The following is a 10,683-nucleotide window of genomic DNA, read 5'->3' on the forward strand; positions in this document are numbered from 1 at the left end:
TGTGTAAATCCAAACATACCTTCTTGGCCCAGGAGGAGGCAGACAAGCTGGGAAGTGGGCAGGGAAGACCTGTAGAGCATGATAAAGAGGGCTGAGAAAATGGGGGGGAATAGGTTAAGGTCAGTGGCAGCAGTGAGGCTGCAACATCCTTCCATGTAGCAGGACTTGGGAGAACTTTATTTATAAGAGGGCATGACAGCTGCCATCTCTGGGCTCCCCACCATGCATTTGGAACTTAAAGTTTTCTTGCCATGTACTGAAATGGGAGCTGTCAGCCCCTGAGCTTTAATGTAAATCTCACCCTCCGTGGTGAAAGCAATGTGTAAGTTACTTGGTTTGGGCTTTCCCCAGTGTGCATATTTGACTGGAGGGCTCACAGTGTTAATCTTTAAGTGTGGTACAGCAGATGCTGGGAACCATTTCCCACCCCACACTTTAAGCGAAGCAGGAAGGAGAGACAGGAAGAGGGCCAGGGTGACAGTCCTATGGTGGGACCCACAGAAACAGGGACTGGGGGTCACTGAGAGATGATCGACATGGGGGAAGTACAGTGGGGGCATTTGAGAGGAGAGAAAAATGGGAATGATGGAGGAGCATACCCCTTTGGGAAAAGGAGACAAGCCAGTGGAAACACCCCAGGGCAAGAGGAACAGCAAAGCCTTTAGAGCAAGGAGGTGGTTTGGGGACAGGTATCCTGACAGAGCACTGGATGTTTTATGGGGATATTCTGCCTACATGCATGTCTTCAGTCCCACCAGCCCTTAAGACAATGTATTTTCTCAGCCCTAGACCCTGCACTTGCACTTCTGAGAGCTGCCTACTGGGGACAGTGAGGATTCCAGGTTCCCTCTCCTTGCCTGGTCTCCCTATTGTGCAGCTCAGATGCGGACTGGAGCAAGCCTTGGCTTTTATTTTTCTTCCTGCTGTGGGTCATGGCACTACATCACAGCTTTCCATCCCCTGGAGCTGCTTCTGCTGCCCTGCTGCTGGACACTTGTCTCTCTGACTCCTATGCCTGCACCCCAGCCCCGGTCCCCATCTGGGGTGTGCAAGAGGCAGAGGGTCAGCTAAAGTGGGATATGGAGAGATATCCTACTGTTTGACACAATTCCCCTGGGAGATACGAGCAGGGGCGAGCGCAGCCTGCTCAGGGCAAGCATCGAGGCAGAGGGTGCCGAGGTGGCTGTGCCGTTTGTGGCTCAGGGCTGCACTGAGACAGGGAAGTGCTTGGCATGCCCCCACTCGATTGGGGAGTTTTATTTTGACTAAGATGGAGTGGGAATAACGGAGCCACAAGCACAAGAATGATGGCCGGGCTCTCGCAGCTCCTCAGTGCAGCCCACAGCCCTCTGGCAGCCATTCCTGCCTGGCATGGTACAGGGGTGAGGGAGCAAGCATCTGGCCACACTGGCTGGAAGGGGAAGTGAAATCACGGCAGGTGTGGAACTGAGAGGGCAGTGACTGGTTTTTGGCTGGGACTTAGGCTTGCCTGGAGCCCTGCCGTGCCTAAGGTGGGACTGAGACTGTGTTGGGGCTGCTTTGGCACTGCTATGATGCAAACTACCCTCTGGGAATGCTGCTGGCAGGGAGGGAGACATGCTGTAGGGCAGCTCCTCCCCTGCTGGGCATGGAGTACAGAAAACTGCACTTGGGCTGAGATCTAGCATGGGGAGCTGGTGACTGCATCCCACTCAGGGCTTCAGAGGGTGCAATGTGGAGGCTGTGGGCTCAGATTGCACAGCAGTCACTGGAGAGGGGCAGGCATATTCAGGGACCAAGTCCTCAGGCCTGTCTCAGAGGACCTCAGCTGCCCAGAGGATTACCTGGTACTCTGTCACCTTGAGCCAGAGCACCCTTTCGATTTTTTCTTCCTCCCCTCCCAGCCTTGGTGCAGGACAGTGGGCAGCAGAGGCCTCATTAGAAAGAATCCACATGCTGTAGCTGCTGGAAGGACATGACTCCATCAGTAAAACCCTATTAGGGATCTCCTGGGTAGGGCAGGTCACTAGAGTTGCTTCCCTCAACTGAGAGCCAGCCAACAACTGTGGCTGGCCCCTTTCTTTCTTATGGAGTGAAGAAAAAGAGGATGTGACTTTTGGCCAGTAGGAATGGAAGAGATCCACCTACTTCACTGAAATCCATCTCTTCAGGTCTCAAGCATCCAGCTTTGATGTGTGGGTAATTGTGGTGGAACATTTTTTCTGCTCGACATGGGAGAAGTACACTTCCTGCTCCTGATCAGGAACACCTAAGACTATTAATGGGTTTTTTTAGTCCCTTCCAATGGTTTGGGGACCAGGTTTGCTCAGTGTGACCTGCTTTGCCCATGCCCTGCACATTTACTGAGCAGAACCAGATCTGAACCGTGGAGAATGAGACATGGTGCTGAGGAGCCATGGGTCTAGGTCTGTGACGGAGAAGATGGAGAGAGCAAGGTGATGGAAAGCACCATCAGTAGAGGTGGAGAACATACAGCAGTTGGCCTGCTTGCAGAACAGTCACTGGCAGGATGTGTCCTGGGGGCAGTGGAAGCTTTTAAAAGGGGAAACATCAGTGCCCTTTCACTCTTTTCTCCTCTGGTCCTTTTCTGCGTTTCCAATCCAAAAACGCAGAAATCTGCAGATGAAATCTGCAGATCTGTGGCCCTGGGATGGAGTCTTGTAAAGATCTGTGCACAGGAAAGTCTCCTGCTGACACTGGAGGAGGCCAAGGAGGCTTTTCACTGCAAGCAAGGGAGGGTGCAGGCTGGGGGACATGCCTGGGCTGGGGGCAGCATGCAGGTGGGCAGGGGAAGAGTGAGGATCAAGAAGGTCAGCCTGGGACACAATACCACTGGGTACGAGGTGCTGCATGGCTGAGGCACACAAGGGGCTGCGGGGATTTCAGGAGCATATTTTGGAGGAGAGGGGTAGCTTGAGGGCACATTGCAAAGGCAGGCAGGGGTAGGGCTTGGTTGCTTGCTCTCCTCCTCCCTGGTGAAGATCCGCCCCAGGCCACGCACAGCGAGTGTGAGCCCCAAGGGAGGCAACGCAGCTTGACAGACTGTATCTCCCTCTGCCACGGGGCCCAGGGCGCTGCGATTTCACACTCCAGCGGCCCCAGCACTGCTACGCCATGCAAGAGCTGGGCTCTCACTCCCACTCTGCCATGTCCTCATCAGGAAAAGCTGCCGTTGCCCCCTCCTGCCTCTCCTTCGAGTGCTTTGACACCCTGACCAAGTCGTGCATCAAGTGCTCCGAGCTGTTCAAGGACAACACAAGTAAGGGGACAAGGGCAGCTGCAGTCTGAGCTCCTCAGGGCTGGGTGGTGGTGGGCCAAGGAGGCTGGGGGCACCCCAGGGGTGAGCAGGTGGAAGGCACCTTCTCCTGAGGATGGCTATGGAGGTGGCAATGGAGGATGAAGCACTGCCACCTAAAGCAGAGGGGAAGAGGGCAGCCAGTTCCAGTAAGAGGAACATGGTATAGGGAGAAGTCAGATGATCCTCTCCAGGGTGGATCAACTCACTCCAGGAGTTACTGTGGGAAGAGCAGAAACTCTCGTTTCCTACCACCCAGGGGCAGGGAGCAGGATAAGGGTCTCATCAAGCAGGGGGACATTTTGTTGCTGGTGATGGGTGGGTAGCAGTTAAGTGCCACACTTCTTCCCTGCTACCGCAGGGCCCAGGCCAGCCAGCCAAGTGAAAAATGCTGCTGCCCTCCTTCCCAGCTTCAGCTCTCCCCCTCCTCACACTACCGGCATCTCGCCCCACAGCAGAGCCTACCCTGGCACCCACGCTGACCAGCACCTTCCTGATCTTTGGGGTCCTGGTGGTGGTGGGGCTCATCCTGGTTCTGGCTGCACTCTGTGGCTTCCTGGCCTGCAAGGTGGGAAAGTGGAGAAGAAAGAGGAAGGCGGCAGATGAAGAGGACAAAGGTAGGGGACCTCTTCCTCTCCCTCTCACAACACCCCGAGGACCCTGGGGTAAGTGGGATCACTAACTGCTGGCTCCCCTGAGGCACATCCTTGTCCAGGCTAGCTCCTCCACCTCAACATCAGTTCCACAGGCATCCCGTGACATTTTGGGCATCTGAATCACTGCCCGAGTGACAGCGTCCTGCATTCCCTGGGAACCTACGCCTGTACCTGACTGCCAGTGCAACCCTGCTGAGCCATCCCTCCCTTTGCCGGGTCTCTCTGTGCCTTTGTTTGCTTAAAGCATGTCCTGGCACAGTCCCCTCTCCACAGGGGACATGTATGGAAGACTGGTGAGTAGCTTTGTGAGCTCACTGGTCAGAGTCCTCTCCCCCAGTAGCCAGAGGACCATGGATGGAGTGGGAGTAGTGGGGGCAGTGGTGGACACCTTCAGATGGCTCCAGAGGCAGCCTCTCCCTGTGGCACTGCAATGGGGTCCTGTGTGGACCGCCCAGCTTGCTTCTTGTGCTTGGGATGCCCAGCATACTGCAACATGCATCCCAAAGACCCCAGTGGGATGTCAGGGCCAGCCCCACTGACAGTACACTGCAGCACTGCAAAGGGTTATCTGCTGTATCAAAATCAGGGCTGGGGTTCCAGGGATGGGGCTGAGCCTTTCCTGGCTGGGTACTTCCAGGAGAGTAAGGCCACAGTGCTCTATGATGGCCCATTTTGTTGGGGCATCTCTTTCCCCTCTCAGGGGCCTCTGCACTGGCGCTGACTCAGTCCTGAACAATCTTCTGCAAAGTCTTGCCTGGCTTCACTCCTCCCCATTCCCAGGTAGGGGGTATGGCTCCCCAGGACCCCCAAGAGGACCGGCCTCATAGGGATGCTGGCACCCACCACTGCCCTACCACCAAGGTGGGGCAGCTGGTCCTTGTGCTCTGGCTTGCCTGCACATTTCTGGCAGTGCCGGATGGTGACTCAGACCAGGGGGACATTACCCGGGGCCTTTCTGCTCTGCGACAGCCCATGACGCACATGCCTAGGAAAAACACCAAAAGCGAAAGAGAAGGGAGAAATCCAGTGGCGAGAGAGATTTGGCCATTACGGAGAGTGTTGGAGGCACTACTCAATCTCAGTCTCCTGTTGGACGCCCTGGTCCCCATCCTCTTCATCCCCCAAGGCTGCACCACAGCAAGCCCAGTGCTGCAGCACTGGATGTGTGGAAAGTGGAAGGAGGCTTGGGGCTGGAGGCACACGCCTGCATTTGAAGTGTGTAAACAAGTCTATTTTTAAGTGGGAGGCAGTCGGGGAGGGCAAGCTGCCACGGGCTGGGCTGCTCTGCTGCCGGCAGAGTTTATCAAGAGGACTCAAAGTGGAAGTGCAAGTTTTGGCCTTTCCCTCTTGTCTTTTGGGGGGGGGGGGGAAGTTCCTCAGTTGTAAGCAGGAGCAGATCTGCAGCAGGAGAGGTGTGGGGACCTCGCAGACTCCTCCTGTTCCAGCTCCATCTTCTCCCCTCTGGACAGGACTGTCTCCCTGGGACCTGCCTGACCCCGCTTTGTGAGCCCAGTAATCCCCTTTTCTTGTCCTTTCCCAGAAAAAGTGAGCATTGCCAGTCGCCTGCCTGGCCAGGACCCTGCCATACCAGAGGGAGATGATGCCCTGAAGCCAGCCCCATGCCTGCATCTTGATGGGAGCCTGAAGATGCCGGGGCCACCCAGGAAAGCCAGGGCAAAGCAGAGGCCATGCTGCCAGGGCAATGCTGATGGTGACATTGTTCTGCTCTCCACCATGTACCCCCGGCCTGAGGAACGCAACCACAACTTCCCATTGCCCGCCACTGAGCTGGGGGCCACAGCGCTGGTCACCACCAAAACCACCCAGAATTGCCCCAGAGAGGAGAGAGTCTGAGGGTAAGGGGAATGGGCTGGAGTGCCCTGGCCAATCCCTGTGGACACGGACAGCCTGCTCCTGGGACTAGTGAAGCCTTCCACGGGTATGAGCTCTCTGAGAACCAGCTTTTGCCTTTAGCAAGACCAGCCTTTTAAGATGACTGTCATTTTTGTGCTGAGTCCCAAGCTACACCTGTAAATGCTGGAGGAAGCCAAAGTGGATCATGCTGAGTTACGAGCTGTTGACAGCTGCCATGGCTGAACCATTGGGAGGAGGCAGAGGAGACGCAGCTGGTGAGGATGGAGTGTGGCAGGGACTGCTGTGCCATTTGCAGCGACAGGTCTACTGCTGGATGGGCAATTCCTGGGAACATGGGGCTGGAACAGCAGAAACTACAGGAGAAAAGGAAGCAGGGATTTACTTTAGGACCAAATCCCACACAGTAGTAGCTCGATTTTTGCTACTGACCTCAATAAAAGGAGACTTGGGGCCATATGGAGTAAGGCACACCCAGCATCTACTCCATTTACAGTCCTGCCGCCCCATCTTCTGCACTCTGTGACACCCAGGTCTCTCTGCCCTCTGGGCTCTCTCACACAGGGGCAGGCATCCATCAGCACTCATGGGAAGCCTCTCCATAGACGGGTACAGGAAAAAAGTTTGTCTTCCCAAGCAGTGAAGAGGGGAAAAAATCTGTCCTTGCTCTGACCTACAGTCCCTGAAGTTAGGGAGGACCAGGGGCAGGCAATGGAGACAGCTAATCTAGAGGAGCTCCCTGAACTTGTCATTACAGCCCCAGACAACCGTCACTTCAGCTCACTGTCGCTGCAGAAATACCATGTGTCACTTGGGATGGATGCTTCCACGCTGCACAAAAGCAGTCAGGGAGTGATGTGAGTGTAGGCAGGATGACTGAATTTATGAGTGTCCTCAAGGCTTTGCCTGCGTGCCAGAGCTGGCCGGCGTTGCTGATCCCAGGCATTTCCCCATACACGGATTTCTTCACCTGCCTGTAAGTGGCTTTACTGCACATGAAGGGCTCTGTTTGGGAAATGAACTCGTCAGTGTGGGATTGCTGATTCTGAATAATTACAGCAACTGATCCCCCCTGGCTGAACAGAGACTGGCTTGGGTGAGAAGCCCCTAGAGAAGGTGATTGGTCACTTAGAAGTGCTTTGGGGGGTTATTTACATGAAGCACTATCTGTGGGTCTGCTCTTCCTTAGGTGAGGTGGCTTCCTCATCCGGGAGGCTTTGGACACTGAACAGGACTGGCCAAGCAAGGTGGGGGGGCACTGACACCAGGCATTAATGGGCCACCGAGTGCCATACGCCCAGTAGGGTCAGCTTGAGGCACTGTGTTGAGGGGATGTCCCTCTGATGATGGTAAAGTGACTCCCTGCCCAAGCCTGAGTTCTCTCTGGGGCTGCAGGACAGATGCTACTGCTGAAGGGTGACCACCTCTCTTCTCCCCTGTCTGTGGCACTAGAGGCAGACTCATGGCATCTGTCCCATAATGGCAGCCACAGGCACTGCTACAGGTGCCAAGGCCACAATTCCTCATCACAATTCCTCTCCCAGACCTTAACACACTGGCAGAGGTGAACCCTCATCTGTCTGAGGCTCCGCATGATCCAGGATGGGATGGATCCCCATCTCAGCCTTGGGGCTGAGGATGGTGGAAGAGGTAGTCCACGCGCCCAGTGACTGTCGCCTGGGGCTCCAGACACCTGTGGCAGAAGCTGTGGAGGCTCAAGGGCTGGGGTCCCAGTTACCCACAACAGCCATGCTGCCCTTTGCAGATGGGGTATTGCCACAGCATGAATCAGATATCTCCTCATCCTCATGCTCATCACCCAACCTTGTGAAGTAACTTCAAACAACCTTTGTGTATCTGGAGTGGGGAAAAGAGCCAAAGCCAGGTCGGGGGATGTTGTGTCACTAGAAAAAGGACAGCTTGTAGAAGACAGAGCAACGTGTTTCAGGGAAGATGGGGGCGAGAGGGAAATGGAGCAGAACTGTCAGGAGCCACCTCCACTTCCCGCCCAATGACAGCAGCAGCCCAGCCCTGTAGATGCACTGCCCACCCCAGACGGTCTGGGAATTTGAAAAAGGAACACCCATAAAAATTCTATTGAAAAAGCCCCTCTTTATGCTCAGGTAAGGACTTCTGCTCTCATTTCTGCTGGAGCTTAAGCCAGGCATCTCCCTATATGGGATGCCACCACCATTTGCAGTGTGCAGAGTGGCAATTTGATCCACACTGTATTCCTCGACCAGTGAGTGCCCCTTGGATCCTCTCTCTGTTACAGCATGTGAGGTGCCTTCCCCACATCGTGTCTGCCTGCCAGCTGTGGTGGGGCAGTGCTCCCCTTCTGCCCAATCTGCCTGGGAGGGATTTGTTCTGTGCACTTCTCCATCATCATGTGCAGGGCAAAGGGTTGTCCATCTTGTCTGCATGGAGAGCCAAGGGAATAGAGATGAAAAATATGGTAGTAAAAACTAAATAAAATGAACCCATTGTCAATGCACTCAGAGGTCTGAATGGTGTCCCCATTTTCCTGGCTTTAGGGTTTTCCAGCACAATGGTCCTTGGGGTACAGCAGGGCTTTGAGCCAGAGAGGCTTCCCTGGCAGTGGCTTTATCAGCACATTCCCTATGCATGGACACCTGCACAGCCAGGAACCAGACAAGCCTGGCCACCTGCATCTCCCCACAGCCATGCCAGGAGCTGGCCATTAGGACAAGGACTGAGGAAAGTCTTTTTTTTTTGGGGGGGGGGGGGGGTGGGGCCTGATTGTTGCCTGTCTTTGACTTTCCACAGCAGTTTCTCACTTCCCCCTGTGAGGCAGGAGCTGTGCTTCCTCCCCAGCCTGGCACCCACCCCACTGCCCGCACAACTGCCTAGAAAGGCTGGTGAAGCCAGGCTTCACCTGGCTGCAGGGGCATGGGGTTTCAGAGAGAGCAGGGGAAAGTCTGAGGAAACCCCTGGGCAAGAGAAAGTTGAGGCTAAAAGCCTTCTCACTGCAAAATCACCTCAGTATCTGCCTAGACATTTCAACTCCACTAACCCTGTTTTGGGGGAGGTCATGAGCATATTTGAGCTCTTGCAAGTCTCACCAGAAATGCTGGTGGTAAAGGAAAGAAGCCTTGGTGTTCCTAGGGATGTGGGTTTGTTTTTATCCATGGTCCTAGAGGCAGGAGCCAGCTGACCAACAGCGCATGGCAGCGTGAGGAGATGGAGCACCCGGCCAAGGGTCTTCTGCAGCCACCAGTCATGTCTGCCAAACCCTTCTCAACCCCACAGGCTCCCCAGACTCCAAAGTGAGGCTTTCCTCCCTCACTTTCTCCTCTCCACTCCTGTTACTGGTTCACCCACCAGTTTAGTTTCTTGATAGTTCACCCACAGGCCCACCTACTCCAGCCTGAAGCACCCCCACAGGCCCCGCAGACCCACCTTGCCCCTCCGCGGGCTTTCTTTGGGGGCTGGGCCTTGACAGCAGGCACGGCAGGCAGGGCAAGTGGGCACCATTTCATCCCAGACATGAAGTAATGCCCGATGGCCTGGTGGGCGTCCCTGCAATCCTCGGGGGAGGCCCGTGGGAGGCTGCGGGTGGAGAAGAGAGGTCAGCAGTGCCGGGACGCCTGCCACGAGGTGGCACTGACACCCCGCACCGGCCTGCGCGGCTGCAGCGCCGCGGGCAGCGGCACCGCAGGGCCAGTGCCCCACGGCAGCCAGGGCCACCAGGGAGAGCCGGGCAGGCTTGTGGCCAGCCCCACCTGGGCCAGAGGGAACGGTGGCAGCGGGGGTCTGACTCTGTTCGGTCACACAGCCCATCACCATGACCTGGCTGCCCAGGAGAAATGGTTACTGGTGGCTGGACACCTGTGGGCAGAGCAGGCATGGGATGGTGGGGCAACCTGAAGCACGGAGGGCTGCTGCTCCATGCCCCAAAAGCACTGAGCACCTCGACCATCGTCCTGCTCCCCCGAGCAGCCCATTCCCAGGGCATTCTCCCGGACATGGAGGTGCCAGCCAGCACCTCCCTTCTCCATCCCCTCCCTGTCAGCCTCTACCAAAAAGGCAGCTACTGTGCTACCCACTAAGCTCACCAGGTGGAAAAGGCCAGGGCTGGAGAGAAGAGGCTGGCCGGCTCCCTGTGCGATGCTGTCAGGGGACCACAGCCTTCCTGATGCTGCTCATCAGCATCCCTCCCTAATTGCTACCCAGTGCCTAATGACAGTAATTAGGAAGAGCGAAGCTGCCTGGGGACTGGAAGCGCTGACGGAGTTGGGGGAGACAGATGGTGTTCTCACTTAAAGAAAGATTAAAAAAAAAAAAACAGAAAAATTCCACTCAGCTTCGATCAGTCTCTTTTTCCTTTGCTTAGTGTCAGGATCACTTCGGTCCACAGGCACACCAGGGAGAGGCTGAGATGTTGCACTGGTCATTTTCATACACAACATCTGCACACACACACACAACCCACAGCATCCCCGGTATTTTAGAGTGCTGAGGGAGCTGTGTGAGAGGGCACAGTGCCTGCCTGGGTACCTGGCACGGAGGGGGTTTCCTCACTGCCTTTGTGGGATGATGCTGTCCCCTGGGGCCACCCCCACAGCTCCCGGCTTTGCTGGCTGTGATCAGTGAGCAGCTTCCCAGGGGTATAAGGTGAGGGAACAGCCCAAAACCACCTTAGGGGCTGTGGTGAGAAGACAGAAGCTCTCCTGGCAGAAGGAGCTGGCCAAGGGAAAGCCCCCCATTCTCCCCATCACTGTGGAGTGAAGACACCACACTGGGTTTTCCAGGGAGCACCCAAAACTGGACCTCGGTGACCAGAGCAGTTGGACAGGGACTGCAATGCACTCAGCTTCACCTGTCTGGAGAAACCCCACC

At 55.8% G+C, this 10,683-nt stretch overlaps 1 protein-coding gene across 2 annotated transcripts; it reads left to right on the forward strand.

Moving 5' to 3' along the window:
* The first annotated feature begins 3,053 nt into the window (after positions 1-3,053).
* On the forward strand, positions 3,054-8,327 carry LOC104696540 (tumor necrosis factor receptor superfamily member 13C-like). 2 transcript variants are annotated; one of them, XM_010410919.2, is made up of 3 exons: positions 3,054-3,259; positions 3,751-3,912; positions 5,492-8,327. In XM_010410919.2, exons 1-3 carry the CDS (start codon positions 3,115-3,117, stop codon positions 5,803-5,805), a joined length of 621 nt encoding a protein of 206 aa, XP_010409221.1. In that variant the 5' UTR covers positions 3,054-3,114; the 3' UTR covers positions 5,806-8,327. The 2 variants fall into 2 exon arrangements, with proteins under 2 accessions (XP_010409221.1, XP_019147949.1); XM_019292404.1 differs by having other exon boundaries at positions 3,754-3,912.
* Positions 8,328-10,683: the final 2,356 nt, after the last annotated feature.

The sequence above is a fragment of the Corvus cornix genome, chromosome 1A, assembly GCF_000738735.6.
Source record: "Corvus cornix cornix isolate S_Up_H32 chromosome 1A, ASM73873v5, whole genome shotgun sequence".
Classification (NCBI taxonomy): domain Eukaryota; kingdom Metazoa; phylum Chordata; class Aves; order Passeriformes; family Corvidae; genus Corvus; species Corvus cornix.

Coding starts and splice junctions, on each gene's coding strand:
- LOC104696540 (XM_010410919.2), top strand. CDS start 3,115: ATGCAAGAGCTGGGCTCTCACTCCCACTCTGCCATGTCCTCATCAGGA. Junction 3,260..3,750: donor GCTGTTCAAGGACAACACAA/GTAAGGGGACAA, acceptor CTCGCCCCACAG/CAGAGCCTACCCTGGCACCC. Junction 3,913..5,491: donor GGCAGATGAAGAGGACAAAG/GTAGGGGACCTC, acceptor GTCCTTTCCCAG/AAAAAGTGAGCATTGCCAGT.